General features: G+C 41.0%; 2 protein-coding genes across 2 annotated transcripts; both read left to right on the forward strand.

Annotated features, from left to right (window-relative positions):
- The first annotated feature begins 2,660 nt into the window (after positions 1 to 2,660).
- On the forward strand, positions 2,661 to 10,315 carry LOC123237385 (sodium-dependent lysophosphatidylcholine symporter 1-like). The gene is made up of 4 exons (XM_044664276.1): positions 2,661 to 2,854; positions 5,464 to 5,554; positions 8,705 to 8,826; positions 10,239 to 10,315. The coding sequence occupies exons 1-4, from the start codon at positions 2,687 to 2,689 to the stop codon at positions 10,257 to 10,259; spliced, it is 402 nt and encodes a 133-aa protein (XP_044520211.1). The 5' UTR covers positions 2,661 to 2,686; the 3' UTR covers positions 10,260 to 10,315.
- Positions 10,316 to 10,395: 80 nt separating this feature from the next.
- On the forward strand, positions 10,396 to 19,126 carry LOC123233726 (major facilitator superfamily domain-containing protein 2B-like). The gene is made up of 3 exons (XM_044659778.1): positions 10,396 to 10,479; positions 17,182 to 17,265; positions 18,751 to 19,126. Exons 1-3 carry the CDS (start codon positions 10,396 to 10,398, stop codon positions 18,865 to 18,867), a joined length of 285 nt encoding a protein of 94 aa, XP_044515713.1. The 3' UTR covers positions 18,868 to 19,126.
- Positions 19,127 to 19,736: the final 610 nt, after the last annotated feature.

Consider the following 19,736-nt stretch of genomic DNA (forward strand, 5'->3'; position numbering starts at 1 on the left):
CTCCCCGGAGCACAACAGTGAGTCACAACTGCCTCACCTGAGCCAGGGACTGTGCAGCCTCCATAGAGCTGAGTGTGAGTCATGAAAACCCACACACTCTCCACAGATCCCATCTGTCTGGTGGCTTGACATTGCCATCTCTCCCCGCTAAACCCAGAGCCACCAGCCTCTACTCTGAGCCTCCTCTCTTTCCCACATCACAGCGTAAACTGTATTTACAGAACCACAATGACAACTGGAAGGAGCTTTAGAAGATAGAATGGCAGAACTAGAAGGACCTTCAGATATGTAATTTCAGGGCTGAGAATCCTTCAAACATAGAATGTTAGAGCTGGAAGGGACTTTAGGGCATAGGATGTCAGAGCTAGGAGGGTCTTTAGAATACAGAATATTGGAAATGGGATGGACCTTAAAATGTTAAAGCTGGGAAGACTCTTAGAATATAGAATATCAGATCTGGAAAGACCCTTAGAACGCAGAATGTCAGAGCTAGGCAGGCCTTTAATATAATTTCTAAAAAATATTTTTCCATGGTTATATGATTCATGTTCTCACCCTCCCCTTTCTCTTCCCCCCTCCCAGAGCTGACAAGCAATTCCACTGGGTTATACACATATTATCACTCAGAACCTTAGGTAGGCCTTTAGAACATAGAATATTGGAAGGATTTTAAAAAATAAAATGTTAGAGTTGGGAGGGTCAGTACAGGAAAGTATCTATGAAGTGAAGAGTTTGGCTTACATGGTCTCTAAGATCTCTCGAGCACTGCCATTCTAAGTAATATTCCCTTCTCAATTTAAAGCCAAGGAGAGTTTCCTAAACCTCTCTCCATTCTTTGCAGAGGTGAGGGACTATGGGTGTAAAACATCACAAATGTTCCTAGACTCTTTTTCAGTCTTTGTTACAGGAGGATAATTCTCTGGGTAGGGAACAGAGAGAGCCCTATTTGGAAAAGCAGGTTATATAAAGCTAAAAGATTGGCAATATTTTGTTTTTAAAGAAAGAGAGCAGCTAAGTGGCTCAGTGGATTGAGAACAAGGCCTAGAATTGGGAGGACCTGATTTCAAATCTGGCCTCAGATACTTCTCAGCTTTGTGACCCTGGGCAAATTATTTTATTTTTAAATTTATCTTTATTTTATTCCAATAACAAATTTACACACAAGTTTCCCAAAGTTATATGATTCGTGTTGTTTCTTTCCCTCTTCTCTCCCTGCTCTAGTGAGTTGACAAGCAATTCCACTGGGTTACACATGTATTATCACTCAAAATATACTTCCATGTTATTCATTTTTGTAAGTAATGTTATAAAACCAAACCCCCAAATCATATACCCAAATAAACAAGTGATAAATCATTTGCATTCCTACTCCAATTGTTCTTTCTCTGGAGGTAGATAGTATGCTTGGTCATAAGTCCCTCAGAATTGTCCTGAATCTTTGGATTGCTGTTAGTAGCAAAGTCTATCACATTTGATCATTCCTGGGCAAATTATTTAACCTCAATCACCTAGCCCTTATCTTTCTCCTGCCTTGGAATCAATACTTAGTGTGGATTCTAAGAAAGAATGTAAGAGTTATTGAGAGAGAGACAGAGACAGAGACAGAGAGAGACAGAGACAGAGACAGAGACAGAGACAGAGAGACTTAGTTGCCTGGATCACTTAGAAGTTAAATGACCTGCCCAGGGTCATATAGCCAGTATGTGTCAAAAGTAAGACTTGAATTCTTCCTACATCCAAGGCAATTCTCCATCTGCCATACCTCCATAATTATCACATAATACCTTATCTTATAATAATAATACATATTTTATAGCGCTTTGCAATTTACAAAATTACAATTTACTTTGAAATCATATATTTCATTTAATCTCAGGATAGCCCTTGAAAGGAGATAGCAAGAATTATAATGACAAGTTTACAAATTAAAAACAAAACAAAACAGAACAAAACAATTGAGCCCCCGATTGGGGAATTGGCTTGCCAAAAGTCATACCCTTGATTAAGTAGCAAATCTGGTAGTGGACCCAACTTCTTCTGGATGTGATTCCATGTGCAATACTGCCTATACCATATCAGGGTATGTTTACCAATTTTACTTTTTACCACTGAGTCACCATGTGACCTTGGGCCTCCCTTTCCCCATCTATAAAGTAAGGATCTTCCTAGATCTTCTCTCGTTACTCCTATTTTTTTGGCCATCTCTCCCTCCTTCCTCTAACCCTTCCTGTCACAGCTACCTTTATACACCAATTTCTTAACCATTTTAAGATAACCAAGTAGCTGCCCCCAATGCCAGGCTGGCAAGTCTGAACTCCAGTGCTTCTGCCCAAGCCTGCTTATATCATTCCAGAGAGCATCTCTGTTCTTTTTCTCCTTCAAGGATGCTCTGAGAGCCCCCTGGCCCATGAGGGAATAAGGGGGGAGTTCTTGCTTTTCTCCCTCAGTTGGAAGGTAGGAGTTAGATGATGATATAGTAAAAGTCTTTCCCAGCTCTAAACAATATGACTTTCTAAGGTAACCCCTAAGGTCTAGCAGAAGGTTTAATAAAGATCCAAAGCTGTGGCTGGCTCGTTTAAAAGGGTGTAGGGGGAGATTATCTCAAAGGGGGCTGGGCTGAGATACAGATGAACCAAGGAAGCTCTATTCTGAGTCCCATTAACTCTGGAATCTCTCACCCACAGGGATGGGGATGGAGGTCCTCAGTAGCCTCATTGGCACCAGCATCCAGGGGCTGATTGTAGGGAGATATCATGCCAGCATGACTTTGAACTGCCAAGCGATCAATGGGTCCCTGTCTAATGAGACCACAGGCAACAGCACCTCCCCACTCACTGATACCCTGGAAAACACAGTGAGTACACGCTGCCTACCTCCCAACAATGAGGAGATGAACTCAGAGTATAGAATAAGCCATATTTTCCAGGCATAGCCAACATGGGGATGGGTTTTGCTTGTCTCTGTGTTCTTGATATGGGTTTTTGTTTTTCTTTCAATATGTTGAGGGAGGGAAGGAGGGTGGACAGGGATAAGCAGGACACTTGCCAAAATGAAAAAAAAAGAAAGAAAAAAGAAAAGTAATAAAAAAAGGAACTACTGAAACATTTTTTTTAATCCACAGAAAAGAACAGAAGGAAGGTCAGGGAGAAGACCAGTAAAGCAGAGTAGCTTTGAAAAATAACACTTTAGGGGGCAGCTAAGTAGCTCATTGGAGAGAGCTGGGCCTAGAGATAGGAGATCCTGGGTTCAGATCTGAACTCAGAAACTTTCTAGTTGTGTGATCTTGGGTAAGTCACTGACCCCCAATTGCCTAGCCCTTACCACTCTTCTGCCATGGAATTGATAATTAGTATTGATTCTAAGACAGAAGGTAAGGGTTTAAAAAAGAAAGAAAGAGAAAATAACACATTGAATTTGTTTTAATACTTGGAAGCCATCTGTGTTACAGACTGATGACTGCATATGTGGTTTGTTCTAATTTGTCTTTGAAAATATTCACCTTTTTTGGTATTTGTTAAGTCTAAAATTTTAAAGAAACTTCTAGAAAAAAAAAACCAAGTATAATAAGTAGTTAGCAAGAGGTACCCAATTTCTTCCTTTCCACTCTTTTAATGGCTGACAGCCAGACATCAGCCCCAGGGCCTGGGGGACTGATATATTCTTACCTCCCCTATTTTGTGCACAGTCTTGTATTTCATTATAAAACATGCCATCAGAGTGGAGCAGACTCAATCTCCAACCAAGAGAGAGCTTCCACTCTAACCAGGGCTGTGTGACCTGGGCAAGTCACTTAATACACAGGGTTATGTGACCTGGGCAAGTCACTTAATCTCTATTTGCCTTAGTTTCCTCGTCTATAAAACAGGGATAATAATAGCATCTTTTCTCCAGGGTTATTGTGAAGATCAAATGAAATAATAATTGTAGAGCACTGAACACAGTGTCTGGAACATAGTAGACACTACATAAACCTTAACTATTCTTATTATTAATTGGAGAGTAATTAAAGAAACTGAAAGTGGGTGAGGGGAAAGGTGGAAGGAATATTGGGCCAAAAGTCAGAAGCTTTGTATTTGAATTCAGAACTTATCTTAACTCCCTGTATTGGGAAAATTCTTTATCCATTCTGAACCTAAGTTCTCTTATCTAGAAAATGAAGAATAGATAGGTACAGATAAGATCTCTTCTGTTCTGGCATTTTTCATTCTGTGTTCTAACAATCTTTCCATCTCTAGAGTTCTGTGTTCTAAGGACCCTTCCAGTTCTTCTTTTCTATGTTGTGAGGCTTCATTCACCTATGATAAAGGTTCTCTATCCTGAGGATTGCTATAATTTGGACAGTCAACTTCCTATCATTATTCCAAGGTGTCTTCCTGTTCTGGCTTTTGTAAGAATTAAAATTTAGTTATTATATTTATATATTAAAATTATGTGGCCGCCAGGAATCAACAATTCAGGTTGATTCCGTAATTAAATCAGACCCAAGTCAGCATCGGGTTGAGGAGTTTATTTACAATCAGGAAGGTGAGTAGGGATAAAGAGAAGAGGGAGGTTAGAAGTCTAAATACATGAAGCTGTAAGCCGCAAGGCCCAACAGCCGGATAGGCAGAGTTTAGAATTGGCCAACTAGGCCAAGGAAGCCAGCCTAACTTACCCACGTGACAATACAGAGTGTAATCTGTCTGTGGTCTCAGGAGATGCTTCTTCTTCCAGTTCCAGACGGCAACTCCCCACAGGAAGTTCACTCACTTACTTAAAGAGATCCTGTCTTTCATCACTTCCTGTGGTCCACCTCTAATTCAAATGGACAAATGGCAGTTTCTACATTGATTTGGACTGCCCAAAGGGCAGTCCCTTATTCTTGATTTGTTACTTATTGTCACGTGTGGGTAACTCGTCTCCCCTCCCCACTAAAGGAGGTGGGAGTGACATCATTAGCACGCCTGGGTTGAGTAGATTTTTGACTATTAATGGGATCTGGCTAATTCTATTTACACACTTTTAGCAGTTCTTTCAGACTAGTACAAGTAGTACTAGTATTCTTATTTTACAGATAAGGAAACCAAAGCTCATAGGACCTGATGTGATTTTCACATTGTTACAGGCAAGACTCAGGTCTTTGGATTTCAGGTTCTAGGTATCCTGTCAGTTCTGGGCTTATTAGGAAAAGCTTTTTATCAGAGCTCAGATTGGATCTGTCCATTGAAAGATTAGATAAGATAGGTGGATTGGTGGGAAGGGAGAAATTATTGGGCCATTAGTCAGAGAAGGCTGTATCTGAAGTGGTGTTGGCCCATGAACTGTGCCTAGAAGGATGAGTGGAATTTAAAGATGATGATAGACATAATGGAAGGCATTCCAGGTGGGTACAACATGAGCAAAAATGTAAGGTTAGGAATAAATTTGGAGCCTGCAAGAGCAATGAAGGGTACTAACTGTCACACTTCTCTATTTATTCTGCAGCGAATGGCATATCTAACAGCAGCTATGGTCATTGGTTCCCTCTACTGCTTCTCCTGTGCAGTTCTTGTCCTTGGGGTGAAGGAGCAGCAGGGTGAGAACACTGGGGATGTCTGGCTGGGGCCCCTGGGAGGTGGAACAACCAGTGTTGTTGTATGGCCTTGGGCAAGTCAAACTCTCTCTTTTCTTCCTTGTTATAATGAGGAAGATGAACTAGATGACCACTATGGCCCCTTCTATTTCTGACCTTCTGTGATTCTATGAGAACCTAAGTTTTCTGAACACCAATACAAGGCTCTTTCCCCCATATCTCACTTGTCTACCTTATGCCACAGGACATAGGTTTCAAAGCACCAGGGGACCTTTAGGCCTCACCCATAAGCTAGACTAACCTGGTCGCAGCGTCCACACCTAGGACCAGAATTATGAAACAAGCAAGATTTGCCCTTTTCTTCTCTGCCTTCCCCTTTGGCAGATCCCCTCTTTTCTCTAAGCTCCCTGTCCTCTAGTATCCAGAAGCCTTAGGTTGCCTTTCCTTTCAAAAAGCACATCCAAGGGGGCAGCTAAGTGGCTCAGTAGATTGAGAACCAGGCAGCTGTCAATGGTATTCTTTTGAATATCGTTATTAGAGGTCCTGGGTTCAAATCTTGCCTCAGACACTTCCAAGCTGTATGACTCTAAGCAAGTCACTTAACCCCATTGCCCAGCCCTTATCACTCTTCTGCCTTGGAACCAATACTATGTATTGGTTCTAAGATGGAAGGTAAGTGTTTAAAAAAAAAAAAAAAGCATGTGCAAGATTCATATGTATTGATATGTAACTAAGAATCCCTTCCAGGGAAGTTTGCATTTTAATAGGTATCAAAACCTTAAGCCAAAGAGGTGGAAATCCCCAGCTATCTGACATGAGATGTTCTTGTAAGCCCTGGAGGCCAAAATGCTCCTCTGAACATAGCTGAGCCATGGGTACCTAAAATCTGCTGGCACTTGGAGCCCAGACATGTCAAGGAAACCTAGGTAATTGAAGTCAGAACCAAACAGGTCCTGATCATACCCTCTAGGACTGTAGAAATGGGGAGGAGTCTGGCTCTGGAACAAAGTCCTAAATCAGGAACTGAGACTGGAGATATGAATCAACAGAAGCTTCAAAGCACTCTGAAGAAACATGTAGGCCAGTGAAAAAGGGAGATTTTAGAGGTGGCAGAAAGCCTTTCTCGGAACCACTTCTCACTATGCCTCTGAGTTTATGGTTTTGTATTTGTTTTCTTGCTAGATCCCTGATGCCCTTTGACCATCTGATAAGGTCTTATAGCAAGAACTGGTCACTGAAGGGAATTTCATGCAATTCAACAAACCTTCATCAAATGGCAGCTGTGTGCAAGAGCAGCTAGGTAGAGTAGTGAGTAGACCACTGGACATGAAATCAGGAAGACTCATTTTTAGGAGTTCAGATCCAGCATCAGATTCTTACTAGCTTTGTGACTATGGGCATATCACTTAACTGCTAGCTTCAATTCCTCATCTATAAAATGATCTGGAGAAGTAAATGGCAAACCACTCCAGTATCTTTGCCAAGAAAACCCCAACTGAGGTCATGAAGAATCGTATACAACTCAGACTGCTGAACAACAACAAGCTGTGTGAAGAGCACTATGTTTGTTATTAGGGAAAAAAGATAGTGATGGAACATAGCCTCTGCTAGTAAGGAGCCTGGAGTCTGTAAAGAATTAAATTAAGGGTTTGACTAAACATATGAGGATTCTAAAATAATCTTGTGGTCACCAATTTAAAATATTATAGCTCAAATCAAAATGACTTTTAATAGTTTTTATTTACAAAAAGGGTGGAAAGAGTGAAAGTAGAGAAATATAAAAAGAGGGTAGAGAAGATGTCTAGCCTATCAGGGCTTGTTAGCCCTCTACCAAAGGAAGGAGATGGTGTTCTGCCTACACGGTCTCTTCCAAGAGGGGAAGGCCTCTCTGGAACTAATCTTTCCAGAAGCCAGGAAAGGAAGGCCAGCTACTCACTCACTCAAGAAACAGTCCAAGGGGAGAAGATACAAGAGCAGTCTTATCAGAAGCAGTTCAAGTGCCAGAGCCCTAAGTCAAAGTGAAGTTGAAGACCAAAGTGCCAAAGCAAAGTCCCAAAGGAGAAGATCCTCCAACCCAAAAATTCAGGACAAAGACCCCAGAAGCAGTCCAAGAGTGGCAGTCCCAGTCCAAGATCCTCCACACCCCAGATTCAGGCTGAAGACTTCCTGACAGGAAGGGGGAGGAGGAAAACATGGATCATAAAATGTTAAAAATGATTATTAAAAATTGTATTGGTTGGAACTATGCTCAAAGGGCTTTAAAAGACTATCTGCCTTTTGACCCAGCCATAGCACTGCTTGGATTATATACCAAAAAGATAATAAGGAAAAAGACTTGTACAAAAATATTCATAGCTGCGTTCTTTGTGGTGGCAAAAAATTGGAAAATGAGAGAATGTCCTTCGATTGGGGAATGGCTGAACAAATTGTGGTATGTGTTGGTGATGGAATACTACTGTGCTGAAAGGAATAAATAATTGGAGGAATTCCATGTGAACTGGAATGACCTCCAGGAATTGATGCAGAGTAAAAGGAGCAGATCCAGGAGAACATTGTACACAGAGATTGATACACTGTGGTACAATCGAACATAACAGACTTCTCTACTAGCAGCAATACAAGGATCCAGAGCAAGGCTGAGGGACTTATGAGAAAGAAAACTAGCCACATTCAGAGGAAGAACTGTTGGAGCAGAAACACAGAAGAAAAACAACTGCTTGAACACATGGGCTGATGGGGATATTATTGGGGATGTAGACACTAAACGATAACTCTAGTCCAACTATCAATAATATGGAATTAGGACTTGATCAATGATACATGTAAAACTCAGTGGAATTGTGCATCAGCTAAGGGGGGTTGGGAGGCTTGGGGGAGAGAGAACATAAAATATGTAACTATGGGAAAATATTCAAAATTTTAAAAAATTTTAATTGTATTGGCATGTAAAAAAATTAAGTAAAAAAAGATAGAGAGATCCAGAAAAAGAGCTTAAGAAAATATTTGTGAATTGCAAGCTCACAGGTAAATCAATCAGAAAGGCTAGAAAGCCCCTGGTTATTGGGGGCCAGCCTGTGTCTGTGAGTACTAATCCACAGCAGAGTCAGCCCTCTCACCTGCCTCCCACCAATGTTTCCCATCCTTCCATTGCAGGACCACTCAGCATCCTGGACCAGTCCAGACTCCCATTTGTTTATAGTCTGTTCACCATCATGGGCCACAGGCCCTACACTCTCCTCCTCAGTGGATTCCTCTTCGTCTCCATGGCTTTCCAGGTAAAAGAACAGGATCTGCTGAGACTGAATAGTGGTATCCCAGAAAGTCCTAGATATTAGAAAGAGTTGACTCTAATTGAACCAGGAGTGGGGAGAATTTGAAAAATAGCTTGGTATAGTAGAAAAGTTTGAGGTTTAAACTCTGAAAATCTGGGTTCAAATCCCATCTTTGACAATTACTACCATTGAGGCAGCTAAGTAACCCAGTGAATAGATACCAGGCCCAGAGTTGAGAGGACTTGGATTCAAATCTGGCCTTAGACACTTCCTAGCTGTGTGACCCTAGGCAACTAGGCTAATTGCCTAGCTCTTGATTCTCTTCTGTCTTGGAGTTGATAATAAGACATAAAGTAAAAGTTTAAAAAAAAGACAGTTACTACCCTTGTGACCTTACTCAAATCACTGACATCCCTCTGGGATTCAATTTCCTCATTTTTAAGATTGTAACAACTATAAATACCATCTGGAGTGGAAGAGCTAGGACTGAGCCCTAGATCCCAATTCTACTTTATCTCTCCATTCCTGTCCCAACCCAAGCCATAACTGGATTTCATTCTACTAAGGACGGTCCCTAGCCCGGATGAAAAAGAAAGAGGGTTGGGCGTGGGGCTAGCAACCCCACCCTGTAAAAACTACATCTGCTAAAAGAAACTGCAACCTAAAGTAGGGGCAGCTGGGTGGCTCAGTGGATTGAAAGCCAGGCCTAGAGATGAAAGGTCCTGGGTTCAAATCCGGGCTCAGACACTACCCAGCTGGGTGACCCTGAGCGACCCATTGCCTACTGGTTGTGGCCCTATGCTCCTAGAAGTCCCAGGATAAAAAAAAAAAAATGGTAGAAGAGCCCAAGAGACCTGAATTCTACTCCTAGCTAAAGTAATAATTCATTTTGTCACCATAAGCAAATCACTTCTCCTTTTTTTTTTTTAAACCCTGAACTTCTGTGTATTGGCTCATAGGTGGAAGAGTAGTAAGGGTGGGCAATGGGGGTCAAGTGACTTGCCCAGGGTCACACAGCTGGGAAGTGTCTGAAGCTGGATTTGAACCTAGGATCTCCCATCTCTAGGCCTGACTCTCAATCCACTGAGCTACCCAGCTGCCCCCACTTCTCCTTTTATAAAACAAAGATACTAGACTAAATACTAATAAAAAGTAATATCTATATTGCAATTTAAAGTTAATGAGGCACTTTCCTAATAACAGACTTGCTAGATAGTATGGTTTTTTTCTCTGACTTAGAGTTGGGGACTCTAAGTTCTCTGACTTGCTAGATAGTATGGTTTTTTTCTCTGACTTAGAGTTGGGGAAGCTGAAGTTGAGATGGGTGGGGTGATTTGCTGAAGGTTACACAACTCTAAGTGTCAGAGATGGGCAGTGATGCCACAACCAATTATTATACTCTTTTCACTTCACAGCATTGCTACATTGATTTCTAAGTCCCTCTTCAGAGACTCTGTAGAATCCTTTGAGAAGAAGATCCAGCCAGCTCTGCACCCTTAGCTTCCCCCATCAGCTCTCTAGTCCTAGAAGCACCTGGACCTGCCTAAAGACAGTCTCTCTTCTCTCCCACAGATGGCCCAGGGGATCTTTGCTTTCTTCTGCACTCATGCTGCTGGCCTCACTGGGAGCTTCCAGTACCTGGTGCTCATCCTACTGGTACAAACACTTGTCATTTGTGGGAGAAGCTGGGTGGGCCTGATTTCCTCCAGACTAGGGGTTTCCAGAAGGATCTGGGTGCAGAAGGAGAGTCACATGATCTCAAAGGGCCCATTCTCAGGCATTGCTGGGAGCTCTCTGGGATGTAATAACAAATGACAATTATATTTCACTTCAAAGTTATCAAAGCACTTTCAACCCATTAGATAAGCAATATGATCTTTAAAAATATACCAAAGGACATCTAGATGGATCAATGGGTAGAGACCCATGTGAAGAGTGAATCAAGCTTTCTTTGTCTATTAATCAGCAATTTTTAAGTTAATCAACCAAAAACTTAAACATCCCTACTTAACACTAAGTAAGAGAGTTCACAAGCTACTTACTAAAGTGGGTGACAACTCCAGAGGCCACTGACCACCCCCTGGGCAGTGCTAAGCAAATTGAAAGATTGCAATTGGTTCCCATAAAGTGGAGGAAGGGATAGGAAGTGATGTGGAAAAAGGGCTATAAAAAGTCCTGAACTTCCTGTCCAAGGTGTTCCTGTTCCTGGTGGCTTGGCTTTTGGAGGTGGCTTTGGACTTGACCTTTGGCTTGGACCTTGACTTTGGCTCTTGGACGGCTTCTTGGAAGACTGCTCCTGAATCTTCTCCTTTGGACTTTGTCTTGGGTGAGTGAGTAGCTGGTCTTCCTTTCCTGGCTTCTGGAGAGATTAGTTCCAGAGAGGCCTTCCTTTCCTGGAGGAGGCTGCATTGGTGGAACCCTTGTATAATACACCACAGGTTCCTCTGGCTGAAGGTTACCAAGCCCTGCTGGGCTTTACTCTTTCCACCTCTTTGTAAATAAAAGCTACTAAAAGTCATTTTGACTTGAGCTATACAGAAGAAACAGAAGAAGCTGGTGGTAAGAGCCCAGGCAACTGAAGTCAGGATGAAACAGGGCCTGATTATGCCATCAAAGAGTACAGAATGGATAGGAGTCTACACAAGACTGAATATAATTCTAGAAGTGTAGGGGAAGAACTTCAGTAGAATAGAAAACTTGCTAGCATTCCTGACGAAAAGACCACAGAAAATGTAAGAAACAAAATTTAAGATTTGACTAAATATGGGAATACTAAAGTAATATTGTGGCCATTGATTTAAAATATTATAGCTCAAGTCAAAATGACTTTTAGTAGCTTTTATTTACAAAGAGGTGGAAAGAGTAAAAGTAAAGAAATGTAAGAAGAGGGTAGAGAAAAGATTAGCCTATCACACTAAATGTTGCTCTGGTGTCTGGCTCAGCCCCAGCAGGGCTTGGTAACCCTCAGCCAGAGGAACCTGTGGTGTATTATGCAAAGGTTCCACCAATGCAGCCTCCTCCAGGAAAGGAAGGCCTCTCTGGAACTAATCTCTCCAGAAGCCAGGAAAGGAAGACCAGCTACTCACTCACCCAAGACAAAGTCCAAAGGAGAAGATTCAGGAGCAGTCTTCCAAGAAGCCGTCCAAGAGCCAAAGTCAAGGTCCAAGCCAAAGGTCAAGTCCAAAGCCACCTCCAAAAGCCAAGCCACCAGGAACAGGAACACCTTGGACAGGAAGTTCAGGACTTTTTATAGTCCTTTTTCCACATCACTTCCTATCCTTTCCTCCACTTTATGGGAACCAATTGCAATCTTTCAATTTGCTTAGCTCTGCCCAGGGGGTGGTCAGTGGCCTCTGGAGTTGTCACCCACTTTAGTAAGTAGCTTGTGAACTCTCTTACTTAGTGTTAAGTAGGGATGTTTAAGTTTTTGGTTGATTAACTTAAAAATTGCTGATTAATAGACAAAGAAAGCTTGATTCACTCTTTACACTAAGTAGATAATTTGAAATATAAACACAGGAGTCAAAAGAAACCAGAAAAGTACATACATTTTGAAAAACTGAAAATGCTTACATTTTAATAGAACAGATAGACAAATGTCCTTCAGAACCCCTATGGCTTCACTGGGACTTAAATAAGGCAGAGGGTCCAGAGAGGGTTCTGTTCTGTTTTGATGGTCTTAAGAAAGGGGAAAAAGAAGGGAGAAGGGAATACACTAGGGAGGAAATGAGGAAGAAGGGAATAGCATTTTCTCATAATTGCTTAAACTTCATGTTTATCTAAGCCAAACAGGAGGGTGAAGCCAGCAGACATAGAGATACACAGAGAGAAATAAGCAAATAAGGGAAATGGGGAAAGGGAGAGTACAGCTAAGGGAGAGGGTAAAGTAAAAGAAGGAATTGCCACAAGCAAAATACACTTCAGCATTGGAGTTCTGATCATAAAGAGGAGTGTAACAAGAAAGAAAGGAAGGGGAAAAATTAGTTATCAGAGTCTGAGCAAGAGAAAGAAAAGAAAGGTGGTGGCATGGTAGCAGATCTCTTCAATCACGGATCATTAGAAATGATTATATTGTCTTTCATTGCTGTCTTTGTAAGTGGGGTAAGGGGGAGAGTATAGCAGTTAAGTGGCTTGCCTTAGAGACAAGAAATCCTGGGTTTAAATCTGGCCTCAGACACTTCTTAGCTATCTGACCCTGGGCAAGTCACTTAATCCCAATTACTAGATCTTACTGTTCTTTTGCTGGAACCAAAACACAGTATTGCTTCTAAAACAGAAGGTAAAATTAAAAAAAAAAAAAAAAAGAAAGAAAGAGTGAAAGGGCAAAGAGAAGGAAAAAAATAAAATGATATAATGAAAAATACACAATTAGCCATCATAACCATGAACATGAATGAGATGATCTCACCCACACAATGGAAGAGGTTAAAATAAGTTCATAAAGCAAAATCCAACTTTGTTTTTTGTGCAAAAAATACTTGAAACAAAAACATGTTCACCCGGAATGAAAGAGGAGTAGGAGTAGAAGTTAATATGTGCCAGGTAAAGCAGGAGTAGCAATTATGATCTCAGACAAGGCAATTTAAAAAACGGCATGGTTAAAATAAACAGAAAAATTCCATTATACCTAAAGGCACAAATATGTAAATCAATACTTAAACTATATGCAGTGAATAGTATAGCATTTAAATTCTTAAATGAAAAGATAATTAAGTTACAGAGAGAAATACAAAACTATAATAGTCAAGGAGAGCAATGTAACTTTTGAAACCTAGATAATCTAACAAAAAAGAAACCAAGATAGAAGTTAAGACCTTTAATAGGATTTTAGAAATTATAGATCTCTGGAAATTGCTGAATGGGAACAGTAGGAGTACATCTATGTCTCAATTCTGCATGGCACCTTAACAAAAACTGCTCACATGCTAGGACATTAAAAACCTCACAAACAAATTCACAAAAGTAAAAAATATAAAACACATTTACTGATTATAATTCAATAAAATAATAATCTATAAATAGCTTGTCAAAAAAGGATATATATTTAAATGGAGACTTAAAATTATTTAATGCTAAAGAATTAACAGGTCAAATATATAAAAGAAACTAGATAATTTCACCAAAGAAAATGATGATGAGACATACTAAATCTTTTATGATGCAGCCAGTCATTAAAGGAAAATTTTATCTCTTAATGCTTTTTAATCAACTAAAGGGTAAAATAACAGATCAACGAGTTGAGTATGTGATTAAAAAGAAAAAACTCAACTAAAACCTCTGAAAGTCAAAAAAGATAAGATGAAAGCAAAAAAATTTTGAATTGATAAACTACAGCTTTTAAAATTTTAATTAAAAAGTATTAGCAAATCTGATTTTTTTTAGTTAGAAAAACAAATTGCCAATATCAAAAGTGAAAAAGGAAAATTTAAAACAAATGAAGAGGAAATAAAGGAAATAATTAGTAATTTTTTCACATTATTTTCCAACAAAATTTATTATAAATGAAATGTAGAAATATTTACAAAAGCATAAAATATCCAGATTAACAGAACTAGAAGTAAAGACTTTAAATAGTCCAATGTTAGTTTTTTTAAAAGTTGGACAAGTCATAGATGAACTTCCAATGGTTGGAATCTGAGTGCAGATCAAAGCATGCCATCTTCCACTGTATTTCCTTCATGAGATCTCTATCAGATGTCTGATATGTCTTCTATCATGACATGAGCAATATGGAAAATCTATTACGTGAAAGCATAGGCATAAGAGTATAACCTATATTCACCACCAGGGGAGCAGGGGGGCAGTAGAGGGGGAGAAAAATCTGAATTTTAAAATGTCAAAAACAATTGTCAAAAAGTGTTTCTACATGTAACTTTTTTTTTTTTTAATGAACTCTCAAAGGAAAAGGTCCTAGGACTAGATGAATCTAAAGGTGAATTCTAAGGTCAGTGAGATGTCTCAGTGAAGTCTAACCTTCACTGTCTTATGCATTGGAACCAGTATGTGGTATTGATTTGAAGACAGAAGATAAGGATTGTTTGTTTGTTTTTTTAGTGAAGTCTAGCAAATATTCAAAAAACAATTTTTTTTAATACTTTCTGTTTCTGTTTTAGGATTAATTCTAAGGCAGAAGAGCATCAAGGCTGGGCAACTGAGGTTAAGTGACTTGCCCAAGGTCACATAGCTAGGAAGTGTCTGAGGCCAGATTTGAACCCAACTCTAGACCTGACTCTCTATCCACTGTTACCTAGCTGCTTCAATTAATTTCAATAGTGTATAAAGTACTTGTAAAAATAGACAGCCGGGCAGCTGGGTAGCTCAGTGGAGTGAGAGTCAGGCCTAGAGACAGGAGGTCCTAGGTTCAAACCCAGCCTCAGCCACTTCCCAGCTGTGTGACCCTGGGCGGGTCACTTGACCCCTGTTGCCCACCCTTGCCACTCTTCCACCTATGAGACAATACACATAAGTTAAGGGTTTAAAAAAAAGGGGGGGGCAGCTGGGTAGCTCAGTGGAGTGAGAGTCAGGCCTAGAGACAGGAGGTCCTAGGTTCAAATCTGGCCTCAGACACTTCCCAGCTATGTGACCCTGGGCAAGTCACTTGACCCCCATTGCCCACCCTTACCAATCTTCCACCTATGAGACAATACACATAAGTTAAGGGTTTAAAAAACAAAAATAAAATTAAAAATAAAATTAAAATTAAAAAAAAATTTTAAAAATAGACAAAAAAAGGATCCTATAAAATTTCTTCCATTGTCTTGATACCCTAGAGAAATTAAATTTTAAAAATTCTAATTTCTACCTCACACCCATCAGATTTTCAAAGATGGCAAAAAAAAAAGGAAAGTGACATGTGTTGAAGAGGATATAGGAAATCAGGTAAATTATGGAATTAAAAATTGCTCCAACCTTCTAAAAAATAGTTTGGAGCTATGTTTCAAAAGTCACCAAAATGTATATACCCTTTGATGGAGTAATACCACTATTAGTGATTTATCCCTAGGAGTTAAAAGAAAGGAAGAAAGAATCCATTTTATTTATTTATTTGTGTGTGTGTGTGTGTGTGTGTGTGTGTGTGTGTGTGTGTGTGTTTATATTTCTAGCAGTTACTTTCACTGAAGCAAAGAACTGGAAACTGAATTGGTGTTCATGAATTAGGGACAGATGGATAAATTCTGGCATTAAATATAATGGAATATCATAGTGTCTTAAAAAATTACAAAAGAGGGGGTACAGCTGGGTGGCTCAGTGGATTGAGAGTCAGGCCCAGAGATGGGAGGTCCTGGGTTCAAATCTGGTCTCAGATACTTCCTTAGCTTTGTGACCCTGGGCAAGTCACTTAACCCCCATGACCTAGCCCTTACTACTCTTCTGCCTTAGAACCAATGCATGGAAGGTGAGGGCTTTTAAAAATTACAAAAAAGATAGATTTAGAGAACCCAGGACCTCTTATTTCCCGGCTTGGCTCTCTATTCACTGAACTGTTTACCCATTCCTGAAGGTCCAACTCCAGTGCCAGCTTCTCTGTGAAACCTTCCCCATTTTCCTCCCACCTAAGCCTCCATCTCCTAGCTGGAATGATCCCTTCCTCCTCTAACGTCTCAGAAATTTATGTGCTTCTTCTGCACTTATTGTCATCTAATTTGTATTATAGTTGTCTGTGGAGGCAGGATGGATCAGAGAATACTTTCTAGAGGAAAGGGAACATGAAGGAACTACAAATTCTTGTTTTTCAGACTAGATATCTTCTGATTCAAGGAAAGGGCTTGGTGTATCCCAGGTACTTTTCACTACATAGGCCAAGGCTCCCTAAGGCCTTCCCTGATTTCCACTTTATTTTCTCTTTTTTCCTTCTCTTTTCCCATTCCTTTTTATTCTCTTTCTTTTCTTTTTCTTAAAAACTATTAGAAGTAATGTTTCAATAGTTAATTGAATCTAATTAATATCTAATGTCATAAATGTTAACATTGATAAAATATCTGCCTAGGTCTCCTAGGATCTCAGATCTCCCCCCTTGCTCCTCTCTCCCCTTCCCATCCCCTCCCTGTACCCTACGCCTCCCAGGCACACATAGGAAGGCACTGCTTAACAGTGGCTAAAGCCTCAGCTTGTCTCCCAACCCCTTTCCACTTCCCTAGACAAATGAGGCGCTAGTCAAGAATAACTGGCCACTTTTGAAGATGTGCTGAACTGAAAGTCCAGGGACCTGAGTTTTAATCCTAGGTTTCTGTATTTACTAACTCACTGTGACTTGATCTGGAACATCCTCCTTTGTAAGGTCCCTTCCAGCCCAGACCTCCTCCTGTTCTAGTTCTAAGAGCCAATGCTAATTCTTGCCCATTCTGCTTCCTCCTCCAGGTGGTGGCCTCCCTCGCCATTCCATTCTGGCAGTGGTTCTTGGTAAAGTTTGGGAAGAAAAGTGCCGCTTTTGTTGGGCTTTCCGTAAGTCTGCCTAGCTTTCCTGGCTCATCTTCTTAATTCCACTGGGGCCCTGCCCGCTGACCTCCTGTGATGGCCCAAACGCCATATATCCTGCATAGCAGTGGGGGAAATAGTGGGGGGGAAGGAAAGGGGGAGGGATGCTGATTGTGGGGAAGGGACCAAAACTTAAATGGCTTTCTGGGACATGGTCCTATGGCTTTCCAATCTGGGAATCTTAATACTTCGGGGAACCTTCTAGTATGGCGAAATGCCACTTTCAGACTTCACAGTGGTGGAAAATGAGCCCTGGAGGAAGCTTTATGTATTATCTAGGCCAGCCTCTTGGACTTGCCCAAAGTCACATAACAAGAAAGCGACAGGGCAAAAAGAACTTCTCACTTCCTTTTTAGTCCCAGGGAGAAACCTGGGCTTAGGAAACACCATCATAGGATCAGGAGCTATGAGAATGCATATTTTGCCAATAATGGTCAGCATTTAAGGTTTACAATTCAAGGTTTACGAAGTGCTTTATGCTATCTAATTTTATCTTCACAACAGCCTTGGGAGGTAGGTTCCATTATTATTCCCATTTTTCAGATGAACAGAGGCAGGCACAGGTTACATGACAAATGAACTAGGGTTCACCCGGCTAGTGTCTAAGATCTGATTTGAACTCAGATCTTCCCGACTCTAGGCATCTAGGTGGTACAATGGATAGAACGTTGGGCTTGGAATCAGGAAGACTCATTTTCTGGAGTTCAAATCTGTCCTCTGCCATTAATAGCTGTGTCACCTTGGGCAAGTCATTTAACTGTGCTTGCTTCCGTTCCCCATTTGTAAAATAAGCTGGAGAAGGACATGGCAAGCCGCTCTAGTATCTGTCAAGAAAACCCTAAATGGCATCACAAAGAGTCAGACAGGACTGAAAACAGCTGAACAACAACTTCCTGACTCAGGCTCTATCCACTTTGCCACCCAGCAGTCTCCGTAGTACCTTAGCATTTGCAAAACCTCCCCATAAAACCTCTGGGAAGCAGGCTGAGCATACAGTATTATCCATGTTTTGACAAGTGAGGAAACCAAAGCTCACAGATGAACAAATGAATGACAAAATGATTCATGGCCAACGAATGTCAGAACCTGGATTCTAACCCAGGGCTTCTGATGAGAAAGGGACCTGAGACACCCCAGGATTCTAGTTCAGTCAGAAGTCATCGAGTTCAACCTCCTTATTTTACAGAGGAAGAAAGGGAAGCCAAGAGAAGTCAGCCGGGAAGTAAGCCACACACAGAGCTGGGATTCCAGCCCAGACTCTCTAGACTGCCCCCTTCCAGTCCGTCCACACTGTCTGCCAGGTAGTTTGCCTGGGATCAGACCTGGTGGCAGAGGAGGGAAGGGGGCTTCGTTCTTCCTCCTTTGTCCCCCCTGGTTCCAGTAGTGCTTTTGAACTCGCCTTCGCTGCCTTCTATCTCACTCTCCCCTACTCTACCTGGCTTTGATCTCCAGCTCATCATCCCAGCCTTCATTATTCTGGTCCAAGTGACACACAGCTTCATCACCTTTGCTCTCACCATGATCCTGGTAGGCTGCAGCACAGCCTCACTCTTCTTGTTGCCATGGTGAGTATGGGCGCCTGCCAAGACTGTTCCTAGTCTTTGAAAGGAGATGGGAGTGGGGTGGCAGGAGGAAAAGAGACTTTTGTATCACAGAGGCAGTCGGGATCAGGGCTGGATTGAGAAAAGATTCATTAAAGTTGAATTGAAAATGGGTCACACTTCTGGGGTCACAGAACATTTGAGGTAAAAAGGCTCTAAGAATAGAACATGGAATGCCAGACCTGGAAGAGACCCCAGAACATCAAATATAAAACTGGAAGAGACCTCAGAGATCATCTGGACCAGGGGTTCTTAACCTGGGGACCATGAACTTGGATTTTTTTTAAAAACCTTTACCTTCTGTCTTAGTATCAATTCTAAGATAATCAGAGCTAAGTGACTTGCCCAGGATAACACAGCTAGGAAGTGTCAGAGGCCAGATTTGAACCTAAGACTTCCTACCACCTCCATGTTCTATCTACTGTACTACTTAGCTACCCCCATCAACTTGAATTTTTAAAATATTTTGATAATTGCATTTTAACATAATTGTTTTTCTTTATAATCCTATGAATTTTATTTTATACATTTAAAAAACATTATTCTGAGGAGTCCACAGACCTTACCAGATTGCCAGAGGACCCCTGACAAAGAAATGTCAAGAACTGGGGGCAGCTGGGTGACTCAGTGGATTGAGAGCCAGGCCTAGAGATGGGAGGTCCTAGGTTCAAATCTGGCCTCAGACATTCCTACCTGTGTAACCCTGGGCAAGTCACTTAACCCCCATTGCTTAGCCTTTACCACTCTTCTGCCTTGGGACCAATACACAGTATTGATTCCAAGAGAGAAGGTAAGGGTTTTTAAGAAAGAAAGGAAGGAAGGAAGGAAGGAAGGAAG

Source organism: Gracilinanus agilis, chromosome 2, assembly GCF_016433145.1.
Source record: "Gracilinanus agilis isolate LMUSP501 chromosome 2, AgileGrace, whole genome shotgun sequence".
Lineage (NCBI taxonomy): Eukaryota > Metazoa > Chordata > Mammalia > Didelphimorphia > Didelphidae > Gracilinanus > Gracilinanus agilis.